The sequence below is a fragment of the Cyprinus carpio genome, chromosome A6 (genome assembly GCF_018340385.1).
Source record: "Cyprinus carpio isolate SPL01 chromosome A6, ASM1834038v1, whole genome shotgun sequence".
Taxonomy (NCBI): Eukaryota; Metazoa; Chordata; class Actinopteri; order Cypriniformes; family Cyprinidae; genus Cyprinus; species Cyprinus carpio.
Window position 1 is genome coordinate 20868376 of NC_056577.1, and position 16491 is coordinate 20884866.

The following is a 16491-nucleotide window of genomic DNA, read 5'->3' on the forward strand; positions in this document are numbered from 1 at the left end:
TCGAATATTCGCGTCATATGATCTCGAGACCCTTAGTTTGATCATGTTTTATTCATATGCATATATAGCAGTGTAGCTAGCGTTAACTGAGTAGCCGCCCAGCCCACACAACACGCGCGTTTATTTTCAGCAAGAGTACTTCAGAGTCACGATATAAAAAATAGTCTACATTTAATGGTCTTACCTAACGAGTCTTATTGTGCACGTGTTACATTTTCGCAAAATACAATCCCAAGAACGCAGTTTCGGTTTAAAAACTCAAACTTGACAACTGCGTCTGCTGTAGAACTTGGCGCTTTTTCCACGACTGAGAGTCCTCCGCTACTGCCTGAACAAAAAGAGGTGGTCGAATAAACTGTGTGAAATTAAAGAATGAGCACTGCCGCGAACTGTATGATTAAATACGGATTTTTTTTATTTTTAGAAAATATAGTTTTTTCAAAACTATGAATAAAAATGAATATATTAATGTTGGCATAATTTTGGACAACTACGCCCTCTGATATGCGCGCAGACTGCCATTTTTAAACCGACCTGAGATCAGTAAAGTGTGGGTTTGTAACCACCTTGCGGTTTGGGTTTGTGAATAGAAGACTGAATCTGGATCAGCGTAAAATAAGGAGCTTCACAGGAAACCGTCTTGTCTGGACAACGGGACAAGTGGAAGCATAGATGGTGTTTTTCTTATAAATAAAATTGATTCTTTTGTTAAAATATTTTAAAGTGTAGATTATTTATTTATTTTATATTTTTAAAAATCATCCGTACTGCATGTATTTAAAATTGCCTCAAAATATTGATTACTTAAAATGACGCAGGCCGAGAACTTGAAAAATGTTTATTTTATGTTGTTTAGGACCACTGATCTATAACAGAGAAGTCATAGGCGTTTAGGACGCAGTCAGTATACACTGTTATTAGTGATGTCAAATTAAAAAACGTGCATGCCAGAAACTACAACATAACTCGTAGCTAATACATAAAAAAATAACAATAATAATAAAACATTGAATTCCCGTTTGCACCCCCCCCCCCCCAAAAAAAAAAAAAAATCATATCAACATAAAAAATAAATATTATGAAAATTGTTTCATACTGCTTTATTTATTAATTTATTTAATATTAAATGTATATAAAAAAAAAAAAAAAAAAGTATTTCTCATAGTTCACCAGCAGATGGACATCAAGAACAGTGCATGAGGGGTCCACATCAGGGGTGTCTAGTCCTTCTCCTGGAGAGCTCCTGTCCTGCAGGGTTCAGCTCCAACCTCACTTAAACACACCTATACCAGCTAATCAAGGTCTTCCTGGGAATACTAGAAACTTCCAGACAGGTGTAATGAGGAAAGTTGGAGCTAAACTCTGCAGGACACCAGCCCTCCAGGACCGAGTTTGGACACCCCTGATCTATAACTACTTTATTTCTTTTTCTCATATTCGGAATAGGCCTAGTTCTATGTGAGATACATATTTACAAACAATACTCACATTTTTTTCCACTCAACTTTTTTCCCCAATATTAAGATTGTATTTTAAAATTTATATGAATTACAATCGAAAGTGTAACAAATGAATCATTGAAGTTTAATATAAATTAAATTAAAATTAAATTTATGCATTTAGCAGACGCTTTTATCCGAAGCGACTTACAGTGCATTCAGACTATATATATAAATATAAATATATATATATATATAAGATGTCAAACTACTGTATGCATAACAATGATAATAGAAGATCATGTGTAGAGTAGTGCTGTATGGAGTGAAGCAGATTACACAACTGGACACAGCTGTCATTGCAGTGGAATCTCATTTGTCCTGCCCATGTACATATTGTACCGAGGCATCTAATCTGCAGATGTGCTTGAGGAGGCTGATCTCAAACAACACAGATCACATCAGCATCTGCTGATCATTTGGATCTACTTACTTAGAACATTATTTCTTTGAGTGTGTGTGTGTGGTTTTTTTTTTTTTGTGTGTGTGTGTGTGTGTGTGTGTGAATGCACATTATGTAGAAGAGACTCAGGGTAGTTATATATCAGTAACCACAATAGAATGCATTCAGGCAAATTGTGGTTGAACAGACAGGAATATCTGAGGTTGAGGCGAGTAGTCACATATATTTAATACCTTGAATTTCTGTGCAATTTATTAAATGGCATAAAATGTCATTATTATTTTATTTTATTGTTAATATTATTTTTATATAATTAAATTATTTTTATTTACAATATTTGGGTGGCCAAAACAATGGCTTGGCTTTTTTGTGTTACCTTACATATTTTCTTTTCTTTCTTTCTTCTTTTTTTTTCTTTCTTTTTGAATCATTGTTTTTCCATTTAAATTTACAAACAGAAACTACCTCAATAATATTTATGCATTAATATAGTGCATATGTATTATGCATTAATAAAATGCAATAAATATTCACTGGATTGTGACAACTAGCCTGGTATCCCCCTATAAGCCAAATATAAACTCTTGTATAACGGTGTACTTGTATCTGTGAATGTAGGTAGAAACCTGAGGAAATGCACCTCTTTTCAGTCCCCTACAGTGTTAACTGTGAATCCGTGCAGAACGCAGTCCCTGTCAGAGGAAAATCAGCCCTGGAAAGGAGCTTTTGAGTCTGGAAATGCTGAGAAATAGACCAGTGCGCTCAAAGAATGAGAGGCATGTCCTGCATTCTTTTCAGCCCCAGCTGAGCTGAGCTGTGTGCTGTTTTTTAAATCACTTTACCACTCAGTGTCAGTGACACACAATACACTCCAGCTGGATCACGCGCACACACACACAGATGCTGTCAGCACATGAGGCAGAGCTCAAGTAGCATATATATAGGCAAAATGGTTAAACACCATTTTAATCTTTTATCAGTCAGCTGTACTACTTTAATCCTAAAGCATTTGAATGTGATGGAGAAGCTAGATGGGGGGTGTTGGCTGCTGCTGTGTGTGTTTGTGTGTCTGACCCTCTGATTGCCATTGGATGAGCTCTGCAGGAGGGGTGTGTGCTTGCTATGAGAGCCTTCTGCCGTCCCCTTCCATAAACCTCAGTAACAACCATATCGCAGCCTCCGAGGCTGTGTGTGTGTTTAGGGGAGTGAGGAGTGCCTCTACCACCGTTGCAGCTGGTTGCAGCTTCCTCCCTGTGCTGGATTTCCTTGAAGGTCTGCCTCACCTCCGCAGTGCCCCCAAGAGACTGAGGTAAGTGATGTGAGATAATACATTCCACGTCTGTCAGCTCCATTACTCAACTTTTCTCTTGTTTACCTTTGGAAAATGCAGCACACCTCTATAGATCCCACCCACCATCCCTTAAAACCACCCTTTTCATTTCTTGTTGAGCATTTGAGGCAGTTCTTGTTATTATGCGCTGTTCTTCTAGTAATAATTCAATATTTCTAGATTAGACTACATCTTTCATTGCAGACCTGGGCTGTTTTTAGAGTAATCTTGCCACCTTTTGACAGCATTTCTGGGCATCATAGACACCCAAATGCTGCCTAGGTAGGCAGCCCATGTCTCGTAGCACAAATCATCTCATCTCGTGCTTGGCTGTGCAGTTTCAGTTTACCTCCCCGCTGGGTTGTCGTAATGTCGAGCAGCGTGTCAGTCTGGCAGAGACACGCGAGGAGGGAGCGATGCGTTAACCCGTGCAGCAGTGCAGCACTGCGCTTGTGACGCTGGGCTGCTAGAGCTTGCGCGTACGCAGTGCTGCTCAATAGCTCAGGCTTGGCTATTTCGCGATGGTGTCTGGCTTATTTGCAGCGACCCAGAGACGGTGAGCTCAGCTGGTCGAGATCTCTGTGATATCCCGCGATGCCCGAGGCGAGATCCCAGCTGCCATGTAGAAAGGTTCCTGTTTGATTCGCATGCAGAGCGCGCTTTCCTGCTTGTTTCAGGCGCAACAGATTCAGATGCTATGGTCACTGTGCATGTATTTATACTTAACACATTTAGGCTGATTAATTAAGCAATGCATTTTCTAAACTGTAAGTTGAATTTAGCAACATGAATTGCTTACTGTTCAATCAGTTTCTACAGAAACAAAACAGATAGGCCTATGCATTGGCGAGTCCAAATATTGTTCACCTGACAAAGAGAGAGAGAGAGAGAGAGAGAGAGAGAGAGAGAGAGAGAGATCTCATTATTGAGTATAGACAGTTCCTTCTCACAGTGCAGATTATGGTGGAGCATATGTGGGAGAGGGAGTGTCAAATTCCCCTAATTAAGGCATGTACCCCACAAAACAAATGGTTTGGGTAAAACCTCTTTATTAAATCAAGCATGCATTAGTTTCAATAGGGTTTTCAAATGTTTAGATAATGATAAATTAATAGAGCTGCAAGGGACAATCATCTGGGTCCAAACACCAATGGCTCATTTGGATGATTCGTGATTTTTACTGTAAAGTCCATATTGAATCTTCACTGAAAATTAGGGTTTGGGGACCGACTTGTAAAGGAAATCACTCTCTCTTAATGTAAAAAAAAAAAAAAAAAGGCTGATTCGCATGTTATAGGGCAGTTTCACATTAATATGAAGATATTATTTGAAGCTCAAAACTTTATTTATCTTAGTGTAATTTTTTTTTTTTATCATTTGTTTTTTATCATATGTGTGGCCCACTAGCCTTTTAATGGATGCATTTCTGTAAACCAGGGGTCACCAAATTCGGTACTGGAGGGCCTTTAGTCCTTTATAGTTTAGCTCCAACCCTAATCAAACACAACTGGGCCTGTATTCACAAAACATCTTAAGGCTAAAAGTAGCTCATAACTCGCCAATTTAAAAAATAATGGACGTGTCAGTCCTAAATTTAGGACTCCTAAATTTTTGCTCTTAGAATGTTTCTCAAAGCGTTTTAAAACTAAAACTAGCTCCTAATTCTGTGAAACATTAGGAGTAGTGAAGAGGACTCCTTAGTCACTAAGACCAAGCCACAAACTACCCTAAAATGGCTGTTGCCACCAATCTGCCTCAGAACATAAACATTTTAGAAGCATTTGATGATAATGATCTGTTAAAAAAGGTATTGGCTTTGGTTTTGGAGGTTATGCCTACTCCAAATTTTCTTTTGATTATGTCCTTGTTTTATTATTTACCAGTTGGGCAAGAAGTAACAGTTCTTTTTGTATACAGTTTGGTTTTCTTTTACATTTGCATGTCTTACTATCAGCCATGATTATTCTACTCTGTTAATTAAAAGGCTGTTTATATGCATATTCATTAATAATGAGAAGCATACATGTAAGAGGCTGACAGTTAGCTTAACATATACTTGTTTAATTAGTGACACGTACCCTGCATTTTAAAATCTTGATTTGAATGTTGCAATTAACATTTTTATTCTTAAAACTTTATTAGAATATGGCAACATAATATTGCACTCAACGATACTTCTAGGAATAAATCTCTGACAGAGTCTATCAGCCAATCACTGTGTGCATAGTTAGTAAGCTTGATGACATCATCCATAGCAATGAGGTCAAATCCCCCCTGCCCCCAAACACACTCTTAGCTTAAGACTTCTCTATATTCCTTAGAAAAAGTTTGTCTCATCAGCTTTGTAAATAGGTTTTAAGAGAAAACTCTTAGCCAAAAACTTTTACTGCTATTTAGTGGTAAAATCAAATTTTTTCGTGAATACGGGCCCTGAACCAGCAAATCAAGTTGGAGCTAAATGCTGCAGGACACCATCCCTCCAAGACCGAATTTGTTGACACCTGGTGTAAACTCTAAAATGCCATGTTTTGTAGAATTTAACCTAAAAACAAAGAAACCATCAAACCAAACAACAACAACAACAACAAAAATGTTTCCAAATAAACCATGTCATTTTTAGACAAATTATAATATTGTAAAATAGCTACTGCAATGCAGAAATCCTACACAGAACAAATTGTTATATTTATTTCAGATAACTGAGCTTTCTTTATGATTACTTATATGTTTGCTGTTTATGCTTGCAGTGTTTGTTTATTAATATTTATACAACAACACTAAATAAATATATTTATATAAATATTATAATATATATCATCCTAAAAGAAAGTAATAAAATTGAACAAATAATATTTTTAAAAATTCTAATAAAATACAATTGCCAATAAAGGCAAAAATAAAAGCAAAATATTTAATCATGTCTAGCAACTTAACAAATATGTTTGCAATATTATTGGGATCTATAAAATTTTAAATAAATTATATTAGCATTTCAGCAGAGTTGGTAAACTAATAGGCTACTAGTAAACTAATTATATAAAACTATAGTACCAGTGCACCAGAGTTGTGCGCATGTATTTGTGCACCTACAAATTAACTTGTTCTAGGCATTTATTTATCATTCAAACTAATGGAAACTCATATATCTGATTTAAAAGATTTCTTCCTTCTTAGTCACAGCTTTCAACTTTCAGTTAAAATGGCTGATACTTTTCACTGTTAGCCCTCCTAATGTGACTTGGTGTGCTTCTGAAAAAATGTCCTGTGGTCAGTTTGCATCAAATTTTGTTATGGTTGGACATTGCATTCAGAAGATATAGGTCAATTAATGAAAAATGAGCAACACCAGGTATTTGGTTCACTAATAATTTTGCAATGCTTTGACAAATCAAAAGTCTTTTGATAAGTTTTTGCCAGCACTATCACTAGCTGCTGTGTGTCTAATTTGGTTAAGATCAGACCAACAGCCTAGAAGGAGGTCGAACAAGCGTGTGTTCTAGAAAAATTCAAAAATGGGTGGGAAAACTTTCAAAGTTATAATCCAAAATGCAAATTGCATATTATAGTACCACCTAGAGATGGACAATGTGTGTGCCTGAGGAGTTGATGACTGAGATCCTCCTGCCAAGTTTGGTGTCTCAATCTTTAATGGCTATATGCTTTCAGGGCATTCAGGTGAATCATTAAAAAAGCAAACATTTTCTTTATTAGTCATTGTGTATTAGTTTATTATAGATTTGCAGATCATGAGTATATCACAAAAACGTGTTGTAATCTGTAAATAATTTATTTAGCTAACGGCGGAGCCTAATTTGTGTTGTGCAATACTGGTGGTCTCCACCAATGGCATGCTGCCTTTACAAAATTGGCTTTACATTTTCATAGTTGACCTGACCTAAAAATTCCTCTTAAAAAGGTGAAATTCTCAACCCCCTTGCAAGAATTTTTATAATTGGCCCACTGCCTTTTCACATGTAATATCTCCTTGAGAGCCTACAGGCTGTTTGATGTTTTCAGGAATGCAGAGGTACATTAAACATGTGACCTAAGGGCCACCCAGGAGCTCTGCCTCCCTAAAGAGTGTGCAAGTTTACCATCACTATGGGGTTTGCAGAAATATCTAGCCTTTCTATGTGATTTTGCTGGTCCTGTGTTGTTTCAGCCCAAACACTTTTTTTTATCCATAACTTTCCAAATACAGCTGACCAGAAGCCATCATGTGTCATTTATTGTGATGAAGGCCAATTTATTTATTCATTTGTTTCTTTTAGTTATACATTTGTATATTATTTATATATTATATATGTTTATTTATGTGTTCATTTATTTATTTGATTATTCCCATCTGTGGACCGTTAAAGTAGCATCTAGTAAACCCAGAAGACATTTACTAGAGAGATAAATGGTGTTGTTTTTGCTCTTGTGATCAGTCATGTGGGCTTCTTGCACCAGTGACTGTAATTCCATGATCTGGCAGAGCTCTGAAACAGGCCCTTAGTGGAAACAATCTCTAGAAAGACATATTGGGGTACTTCGAATCTATCAGATAGTCTTTTGACTATTGCTGTTACACTTAAATGGTTGAATTGTATGTTTCTTAGTTTCTTGGATGTCTGAAGTGGTGGGCATGAGAGAGCTCGTTGTGGAGGTTATGGAATTTGGCATATTGAGGTCTCTTGGGGGTTCACATTTGAGGCTCTGTGGGGGCGATTCCTTGTCCATTGTTTTCTGCTTAAGGACATTTCTCACAGAACGGAGATGGAAACAATGGCTGATATAATTTGTAAGCTGCTCCTGCCCTTTAGATGTATTCCTCATATGTGCATAAAAGAAAAAAAAAGTGTTATGTGGACACAGAAGGATTTCTTTGAGAGCTGCTCAAAGGAAAGTCATCTGACAGGCAAATTATAGTTGTATGTTGGCTTTTCCATGGATCTCCTGTTTTCATAAATTGAAACTTAGATTTGTATCAGAATCACAAAAGTTGACCGGATTTTGAATGTTATTGTGTTTTCATGTGAGGAAATCCCTGAGGGTCCAATGGATGTGACCAAGTAGATGTAGCAACAGTTTATCTTGGCCACAAGACTTTCTCTTTTCTCTGATATAAAAGAACATTTTGGGTTCCTCAAATAAATTTCCATGAATGTTATAGGTTCTTTATGGAACCAGAAGCCAATAAAGAACCATTATTTTTAAGAGTGTACAATGAAAGAGAACGATGACCACAGCTGTCAAGCAAGATTTTCAAAGAATGATGATTTATTCACACTATCATATGACTTTTGAGGACTTGAAATGTAATGCGTGAGTTTTACAGACCATTTCTATATCACTTTCTGTATAGCCCTTGTTCCCCATGTACATTCACTGCATGGAAAGAGAACAAGAATGTTTATCAGTAAGACTTATTTTTTTTAAAGAAATGAATGCATTTATGCTGAAAGAATAAATGCATTCAAGGATAAGAATTCTTAAATGTATTCTTCATTTCTTTATCAACTCATGTTAATTCATTCATCATTAACTTTGTCAATAAATGTCTAGTTCCAACACTTTTCAAACTGTTCTTTTGAACTTTATATTTATCAAAGAATCCTGAAAAAAAGCATCACATTTTCCACAAAAATATTAAGCATAGAACTGTTTTCAACTGATATAATAACAGGAAATGTTTCTCGAGCACCTAATCAGCATATTAGAAAGATTTCTGAAGGATCATGTGATAATGAAAACTGGAGTAATGGCTGCTGAAAATTCAGCTTTGCCATCACAGCAATTACATTTTACAATATTACTGTTTTAACTGTATTTTTAATCAAATAAATGCAGCCTGACACTTCTTTCACAAACATAAAAAAAATCTTACAGACCCCAACCTTTTGTACAGTACTGTAAAATAGCCTGAGATGCTCATTGTGTGGAATTGGGCTGTTGTAAATGTTAAACTATTGTCTGTCATCATATTTTTTCCAACTGTTTATCAGTGAAGGCAGCACAAATGGGTCGCATGGTGAGTTAGGAATGTAAATAAGCTATGAGAATCCATCGCCGTATCAGCAAATCAGTTCCACTGGCATGTGTATGTGTGCTGGCTTGTGTATCTGCATGCAAATGTTCAAGGACAATGCTGGGTTTTAAGCGTGTTCTTGTGGTTGATCTTTTGAACAAATGTTCAGTTCAATTGATGGGATCCATCCAGGCATATAATGTCTTCACATTGTGTCCTGGACCAGTGAAAGCCACATGGATTTTCCGGTTTCATCCAAATTCCCATACCACCATTTTTTTATTTAAAATTTTCCAAATTTGACAGCTCTGCAGCTTTTATAGACTCATGGGATAGAAGATTTCCTGCTAGTTGCACACTTCAGAATCACAGCAGATGCAGTGTGTCATCTGGGAATTGTTTGCCTTCTGTATAATAAATACTGATAATGAATACAGAATATTTACATTCTACTCATCCTTTTTTCATACTATGTCGAAGAAAAGCAAATGCATGTTGTATTTTCCCCCAATCCTCCTTTCTTCAGCTGTAGAGAAGCTGCACATGGGTTTCGTCCATAAAGAAGCTTGGAAAAGACTGTTTTTTTTTTTAAACACAGTTCTTCAAATTATCTGTCATTCGTTTGTGAGAACAGGCCTTAAGGTTTTTTTTTTTTTTTTTTTTTTTTAATCTAATATTTATATTTTATTTTATTTCAGCTTTATTTCCTTAGAGAAGCTGCAGATTTCCACCTTAGAATAGCTTGGAAAATTAACAAATGCTTAATGGAGGAGAAACCTACTGACCTATTCAGGCAATAGTCTGCTTTTGCCTTTTCTTTCTTTTTTTTTTTTTTGAATACTTTCCTGTTTTTAGCGTTAAAAATACATTTATGTAGGTAGTCATAAAGATTTACATTTACATTTACATTTACATTTAGTCATTTAGCAGACGCTTTTATCCAAAGCGACTTACAATTGAGGACAATGGAAGCAATCAAAAACAACAAAAGAGCAATGATATATAAGTGCTATAACAAGTCTCAGTTAGCCTAAACACAGTATACGTAGCAAGGGCTTTTAAATAATAAAATAAATCAAAAGAAAACAGATAGAATAGAAAAAGAATAGAGCAAGCTAGTGTAAGAGGTTTTTTTTATAATTGTATAATAAATTAAAAGAAAATAGATAGAATACAAAAAGATTAAAAAGGTAGTTAGATTTTTTTTTTTTTTTTTTTTTTTTAAATAGAATTAGAATAGTGAGTGAAAAAGTTAGAGGGTCAAATAAAGATGGAAGAGATGTGTTTACACTCTAGACTAGAAATACACAATTAGTGCTACATGAGTTGAGTTTTACCAAATCATATTTTTTACACTTACCTTCTTTCATGTTCACCTCTGCACAGCTTGGGCTGGATATAGAGGTCTTTATAGATATGATCTGTCACGTACTGTGAAATCTTCAGAGGACGGGGGTTTGTCTATTGTCTTTCTTGCATTCTTAGAAATGCAGTGACATCAGCATGAGTCTCCATGAGAGAGTTGATGCAGAAGTGCAGAGAAAAGAGTATATTGAAGAATCTTGTTACAAATGGTGAGATTTTAGTATGCACATTCTGATGCTGTGCTGAAACAGCCCTGTACTATTTCTCTGTGGACTCCAATAATGTTTCCAGATTGTTGGGGGTGTAGTAGTGTCAGAGATGTAGGTCATATGTAAATATGTTTTTAAATAATCCTTTTTTTTATTATTAATGCCCTATCTGGCACCAAATGTCTCTGTATGTGTCTTTGTTAAGAGAATATAGCATAACCTAGTAAAATGCTGGCATGCTGGCAACAAAACCAGAAATTCTTGTCAGACAATTTGAAACTTGCCAACACAGTAGATTTGTCAGTCATGAGGAGAACATTAATATGAACGAAGAGCATCTGTTGCTGTGTTGCTATGTTGTGTCTTACAGCTGTTTCTTACTTAGTTTGTCTTTGATGTCTACACCTGCTGCTTGTATTTATGATGGTGGAATGGGTTATTGGCATGAAAAACTGATGCTGACAGCACTTTCCACATGATATTTACTACTCAGTATTCAAATGTTAAAGAACAACAACAACAAAAAACTGTAAATATGTCATAGTACAAACCTGCTAATTGGTTAATTAACACTGTGTTACCTTACCATGTACGGTGAACAACAGTAAATATTTTAGCATTCCATTATATGTAATTTTACTGCATAAACACAATTTATGTTTTTTTTTATTTTATTTTTTTTAGTAAAAATCATATAATTACCATACATTTTACAATAAAAAACAGTATAAAGTCATTCTCAGAAGTCTCTCTCTATGTAAACAGTTTTGTTTCTTTTTCCTTTTGATATCGGTAATGTACATGAGTTTTTTGTTTTTTTTTTGTACATTTTCTTTTATTTAGTTCATTTAGTGGCAGGCCACTTACAATGAGCTCTGATTCATCATGTGGCTTTCTATTGTGACACCTGTATTATATTGGTGGGTATCAGTACATAGAAAATAAAAGAAAAGAAAAGAAAAGAAAAGAAAAGAAAAGAAAAGAAAAGAAAAGAAAAGAAAAGAAAAGAAAAGAAAAGACTTGGTTCAAATAGTTAGCATTATATATCACATATATGTTTGCATATAAAATATTGTCACTGTATTTTTTATGGGGATTTCTGGTGATTTATTTTACAGTGATTTAATTGTGTTATAATTGAGCATAGGCCTTAAAATGTAAATATCAATTAAAATTCAATAATTTGGATGATTTACTGTTTGACATAATTAGAGTTTGCTCCTGGCTGTACTGCAATGCCATCTGAGGTTTAGTAACCGTAAAATCAATTGATCTGCTTTTAACATGCATTATATAATCCAAGGTATGAACTAAAAGCTTGTTTGATGATGGGAGATTCATACCTTTGGGCTATTGACAGAATTTAAATATTGTTGAGAGAAATTGGCATGATGATCTTTGAAATTAGTCAAAATGTCTTAAAGGTTACACTGCATATCCTGTTGTTTCTTCATTATTTGTAATTTAGCATAGCCTTTCCTCATTTTTTCAGTCTTGTAATTATTATTATTGCACCTTGGAGTAACTTCCAATCCTAGCCTGAAATATTTCACACCTGAAATATATGTTTCATGCTAAAGGGAGAAAAAGGCAGCAAAAGTGTTTCTTTTAATTTGAGAAAACCTTCTACTGTATGTGTGTATGTGGTTATTAGTGGTCTTTTTTAGTATAATCCCTCGTGCCGAGAGCATGTGCAGTGCAGGAGACAAAACAAGAGCCATTTTATTTTTCCACAGCAGCCTGTTTTTTTTTTGTTTTTTTTTTTGCTACACTGTAGCATTGGCCTTTCTGTATGTCCGATGACATTATATACAGTACCTTATATTACAATAGCTGTTTAATGAGTGGCATCACCCATTGAGCAGTACTTGAAAAACCTTAGTGTTTCTGCAGCTTGAAATTTATCATTGATAGTGCTGTGATGAAGAGATGTAAATTGCTCTGCAAAGCAGAAAGCTTGACTGAGAGTGGTCTCATCCTGCTAGATTAATGCAGAGGAAAGCTGCAATGAAACTGATTAGATACTAATCCTAAGGGATGGTCATACACATTTACAGCTGTGCAGATGGAACCAAAACACCTCCACCGCTGGTCATGGTATTGTCCTCACATCTATTAATCATTATCTTCTGAAAGCATTGTTTCATTTCAAGATTGATATTGTTTCCTAGAACAACATGAATATGTATTCCTTTATGCTTATTTAATTTAGAATAATGTGCTTCTGTGTTGTATATTTGAACGGGATTATGAGGAACACTTAGGTTTGGTCCTCTAATTTTATTGGACCAGCACCTTTCCAAGATATTATTATTATTATTTTTTTATAACATCACTGGAACATTTCACTGTTACTCTTATCCTGTTTATCTGTGTTCACAGCATTCCAGATGGAATGTCAGTTATTATTTATACAATATTATAGTATTTATTAATATATATATATTTTTTTTTATTTTAGTAATTTTCTTACGTGCTTTTATCATTCTTTATTATTTTTTAACATTATGTATTATTTTTATTTTTAATAGTTTTATTATTAGTTAACACTAACAATAGTACAATAGTGTCAGTCTGTGAGATGATTGGTGACATGCAACAGTTGATCCAGGTTTGACTTTTTAAGAACACTTTTAGTTGGTGGAGCGAAAATAAACAAAATAACTGGCCATATCGAGTCTAAAAATGAGGTTTTAACCATGAGAAATGTTTCTGAGTGTTAGTTGAAGTAATAACAAGCGTCCAGTGTCTTCTGAAATCCAGCAGGAAGGAATATATGTGTGTATATATATATAAATTTACACATATGTGTGTGTGTATCTACATTTCTGGCCAGAACTCTAAGAAAGAAAGTAGGGAAGTCTACATTGCAAAATGCTTTTGGTCCTAAAGGAAGGAAGAAGGAGATGGTTTTATGCCTCTTATTAATTTAGCCACATCCTAAGTGCAATACGTGCCCTTTCCCACGATCTAACAGAAAAACATTGTAGAAAAGGAATTTAAGCAATAATTTAGGTAAACAAATCTGTTTTTCATTCAGAGTTTTGGTAACCACCACAGAGAAAGTATGTGGCCACCTGCTTCTGAGCGCTTTTCTCTTGCTGTTCCAACCATCCATTTACTTTATTTAGATAACAAATCTTTCCTCTCTGAAATAAAACCTTCATCCAACCTGTACTATCTAGAACAGCAGCTTGAGATGGTTTGAGATTCAAAATGGATTTGTCACAGAGGGAAAGAACAGTAAGAAAATGGATAGCAACATGAGTGGGGAACTGAAATTGCTTCAGAGAGCAGCTCTGATAAGAATAAGATGGCATCACTGGATTTGAGAGCAAGCGAAAGACAGTGTGAAGAAAAGATATAGATGCAACGTGCTGCATTGCCTCTAGCTCTGCTTTGGCCTTTTAAAAAAGGTATCAGACTTTTCAATATGGAAAATCCTCAGGCTGCCAGATGCTTCCTGTTGCAGATGACCGCTAACTGAACCCCAGACCACAAATAGCAAATGTGTTTATGCCTGTGTGTGACAACAAATTGACAGAACACTTTTGTGTTCTATGCTAATTATTGAATTCATTTGGTGATAGATATGTTTATATAAGAGAGAATGAGAGTAAGAAATGAATTGGAGAAATTGAAAAGAGTAAAATGGCAGCCATTAATTAAAAAAAGAGTTAGCTCCTCTTTGTTTGTGCATTAGCTGGACCAGTATACTAAAAGAGGAAAAATCAATTATTATGAAATTTATTGCTGATTCAATAAGCCATCTTGAAAACTTATTAATGTTTATTTATTCCACCTGTTTTAAAAGATCTTATCCTGAATGTCCAGATCACTTATTGTCCACACGCTAAGGTAAAATCAATACCATGAAGTATAGACCTTCAGACCTCTGACCTCCTCATGACTCTTGAGTTTCCCTTTAAGTTCAGGAAAAGGACAGTGTTACGCCTAAAGTTTAGGAACATGATGGTAGCTTCTATTATAAGCAGTGTGTAATTTTGAAATTAGAAACAAGCAGCTTCCCTTGGCTTGAACATGCTGGTTAAAACAGTGTCAAGAAAACTGCTGACAATGCCAGTACATGAAGAATTGATCTAGTCTTTCCTCTGTGGCTAAGAAAGAATAGCATATCTTCATTTGAACAAAACGATCCCTTAAAGATTTAATTGCTATGAATTATCAGAACCACAGTCCTCCTTATTAAAGAGTTAAAAATGATTCATGTATCTGCTATTTGAAGACCTTAGATCTCAATCATTGTTTTTGTTTTTCTGTGTTTTAAAATATATTTTCGAGGACATTTAGAAATTATTTAAAATTTTTTTTGATTCCTTTTAGATTTCGCAGAGTGCTTGAATGTTCACTGCACATGCATTTTTACATATCTGCTCTAAAACACAGTTCAGTGTTGGCTTAGATGGGATTTTCTTCAGTGGTTCTTATTTTGTCCTTCGGAGACGTAATGATCAGACGTATCACCATCAGTAGAAATGGAATAGAAGCCTTGCCCACAGTTCCTTAGAGACGGGCCGGACTTCACGAATGTGACCTTGGGAGCTCTGTACTGTGTTATTTCCTCTTAAGCTGGAGAAGTTTTGCGTTTCAAATGGCCTTTTCTTTTTTTTCCTTCTTCCTCCTACTTTCTTTTTTATCTATCCCCAGGAGTTATGAGAGGATGGACAGTGTTTTCCTTTAAATGCTAATCTGAAAAGCTGTAGTGATTGCTTTCAAAACGGCTTATCTGGCATATGTTACACTATGCAGACAGATAGCCGACTGATCCATAAGCAGAATCAGTAGCGTTATGTGATTTATTAAAGCAAGAGATTCAATGGCCCTTCCATGTCAACTATTAAGATATCAAATATTTTCCTCAGACGTGTCCAAAGCAGGAATTATCCAGACTCTTTTCCAGAGAGTATGATATCACATTTCCAGATATACCACAAATGCCATTTACAGATAGCAGAAAGCACTTCAAGTTCAAGTTGTTAGTGAAATGGTGCCAGGTGTGATAGAAGATTCCTTTAAAAACTGAATCTGGATCTTACTTCTTAAACATTCTCATGTCTCTGATCTGAGGAATTCACTTCTGGAAGCTTCCAGCCTTTGGAAAAATGAGGATAGCCGAGATGGGAAAAAAAGAGGGAAAGAAAGAAAAAGGAGAAAGATGAAGTAGGCAGATCAAAGAACAATGCTGCTTGTCTGATGGAGGAGGTGGAAGCCAAAGCCTGTGAGCTGTGGGTCAAAGAGGGAAAGTTGTGGTTTCAAATTTGTAGAAATCTGTAGAAATTCCAAGTTTAATTTTTCAAGAAGTAACATTAAAATATTTATAAAGCATATTAATATATAAATAGTCATTTGCACTTTCCCAATAACTTGTGAGCAATTTGTGTCTGAAAAGTGTTGGAGGCGCTACATGCTTTAATTAACTTGAAAACCAATCTCTGTAGGCAAGAAAAACGTCTTCGGTTTATTAGAAAAACATCAGGCAGGAGCTCTTGCCATTACAACATTTTAGTTCCCCCGAGAGGTCTTGTGTACTGCCCACTGAAATGTAGCAAGGTTCTTATTTCCCACAATGCTAGAAGGTAAAAAGCTGTAACCACCCCCACCACTGTATCTAATCTGAGCAACAAGACCTTCCATTTTGAGAATTAAAACATTCA

The 16491-nt window shown here is 35.3% G+C and overlaps 2 protein-coding genes across 5 annotated transcripts in view; one reads left to right on the forward strand and one right to left on the reverse strand.

Moving 5' to 3' along the window:
* Positions 1–342, reverse strand: part of LOC109102691 (ubiquitin carboxyl-terminal hydrolase 1-like) — a 10239-nt gene extending 9897 nt beyond the window's left edge. The window contains exon 1 of one of the 2 annotated variants that reach the window (XM_042758392.1): positions 185–342. The gene's annotated coding sequence lies outside the window, so the exon portion shown is untranslated. Of the gene's footprint in view, positions 108–184 lie in introns of those variants that run through there. The other variant, XM_042758393.1, reaches the window with a different exon arrangement.
* A 2688-nt stretch (positions 343–3030) lies between these two features.
* LOC109106336 (KN motif and ankyrin repeat domain-containing protein 4-like) overlaps positions 3031–16491 on the forward strand; it is a 44543-nt gene continuing 31082 nt past the window's right edge. For 2 of the 3 annotated variants that reach the window (XM_042758395.1, XM_042758398.1), the window contains exon 1: positions 3031–3211. Coding sequence is in view for 1 of the 3 variants with exons in the window: in XM_042758397.1 (XP_042614331.1) it covers positions 3754–3788 (35 nt within the window). In the remaining 2 variants the exon portion in view is untranslated. Of the gene's footprint in view, positions 3212–3246; positions 3789–16491 lie in introns of those variants that run through there. The other variant, XM_042758397.1, reaches the window with a different exon arrangement.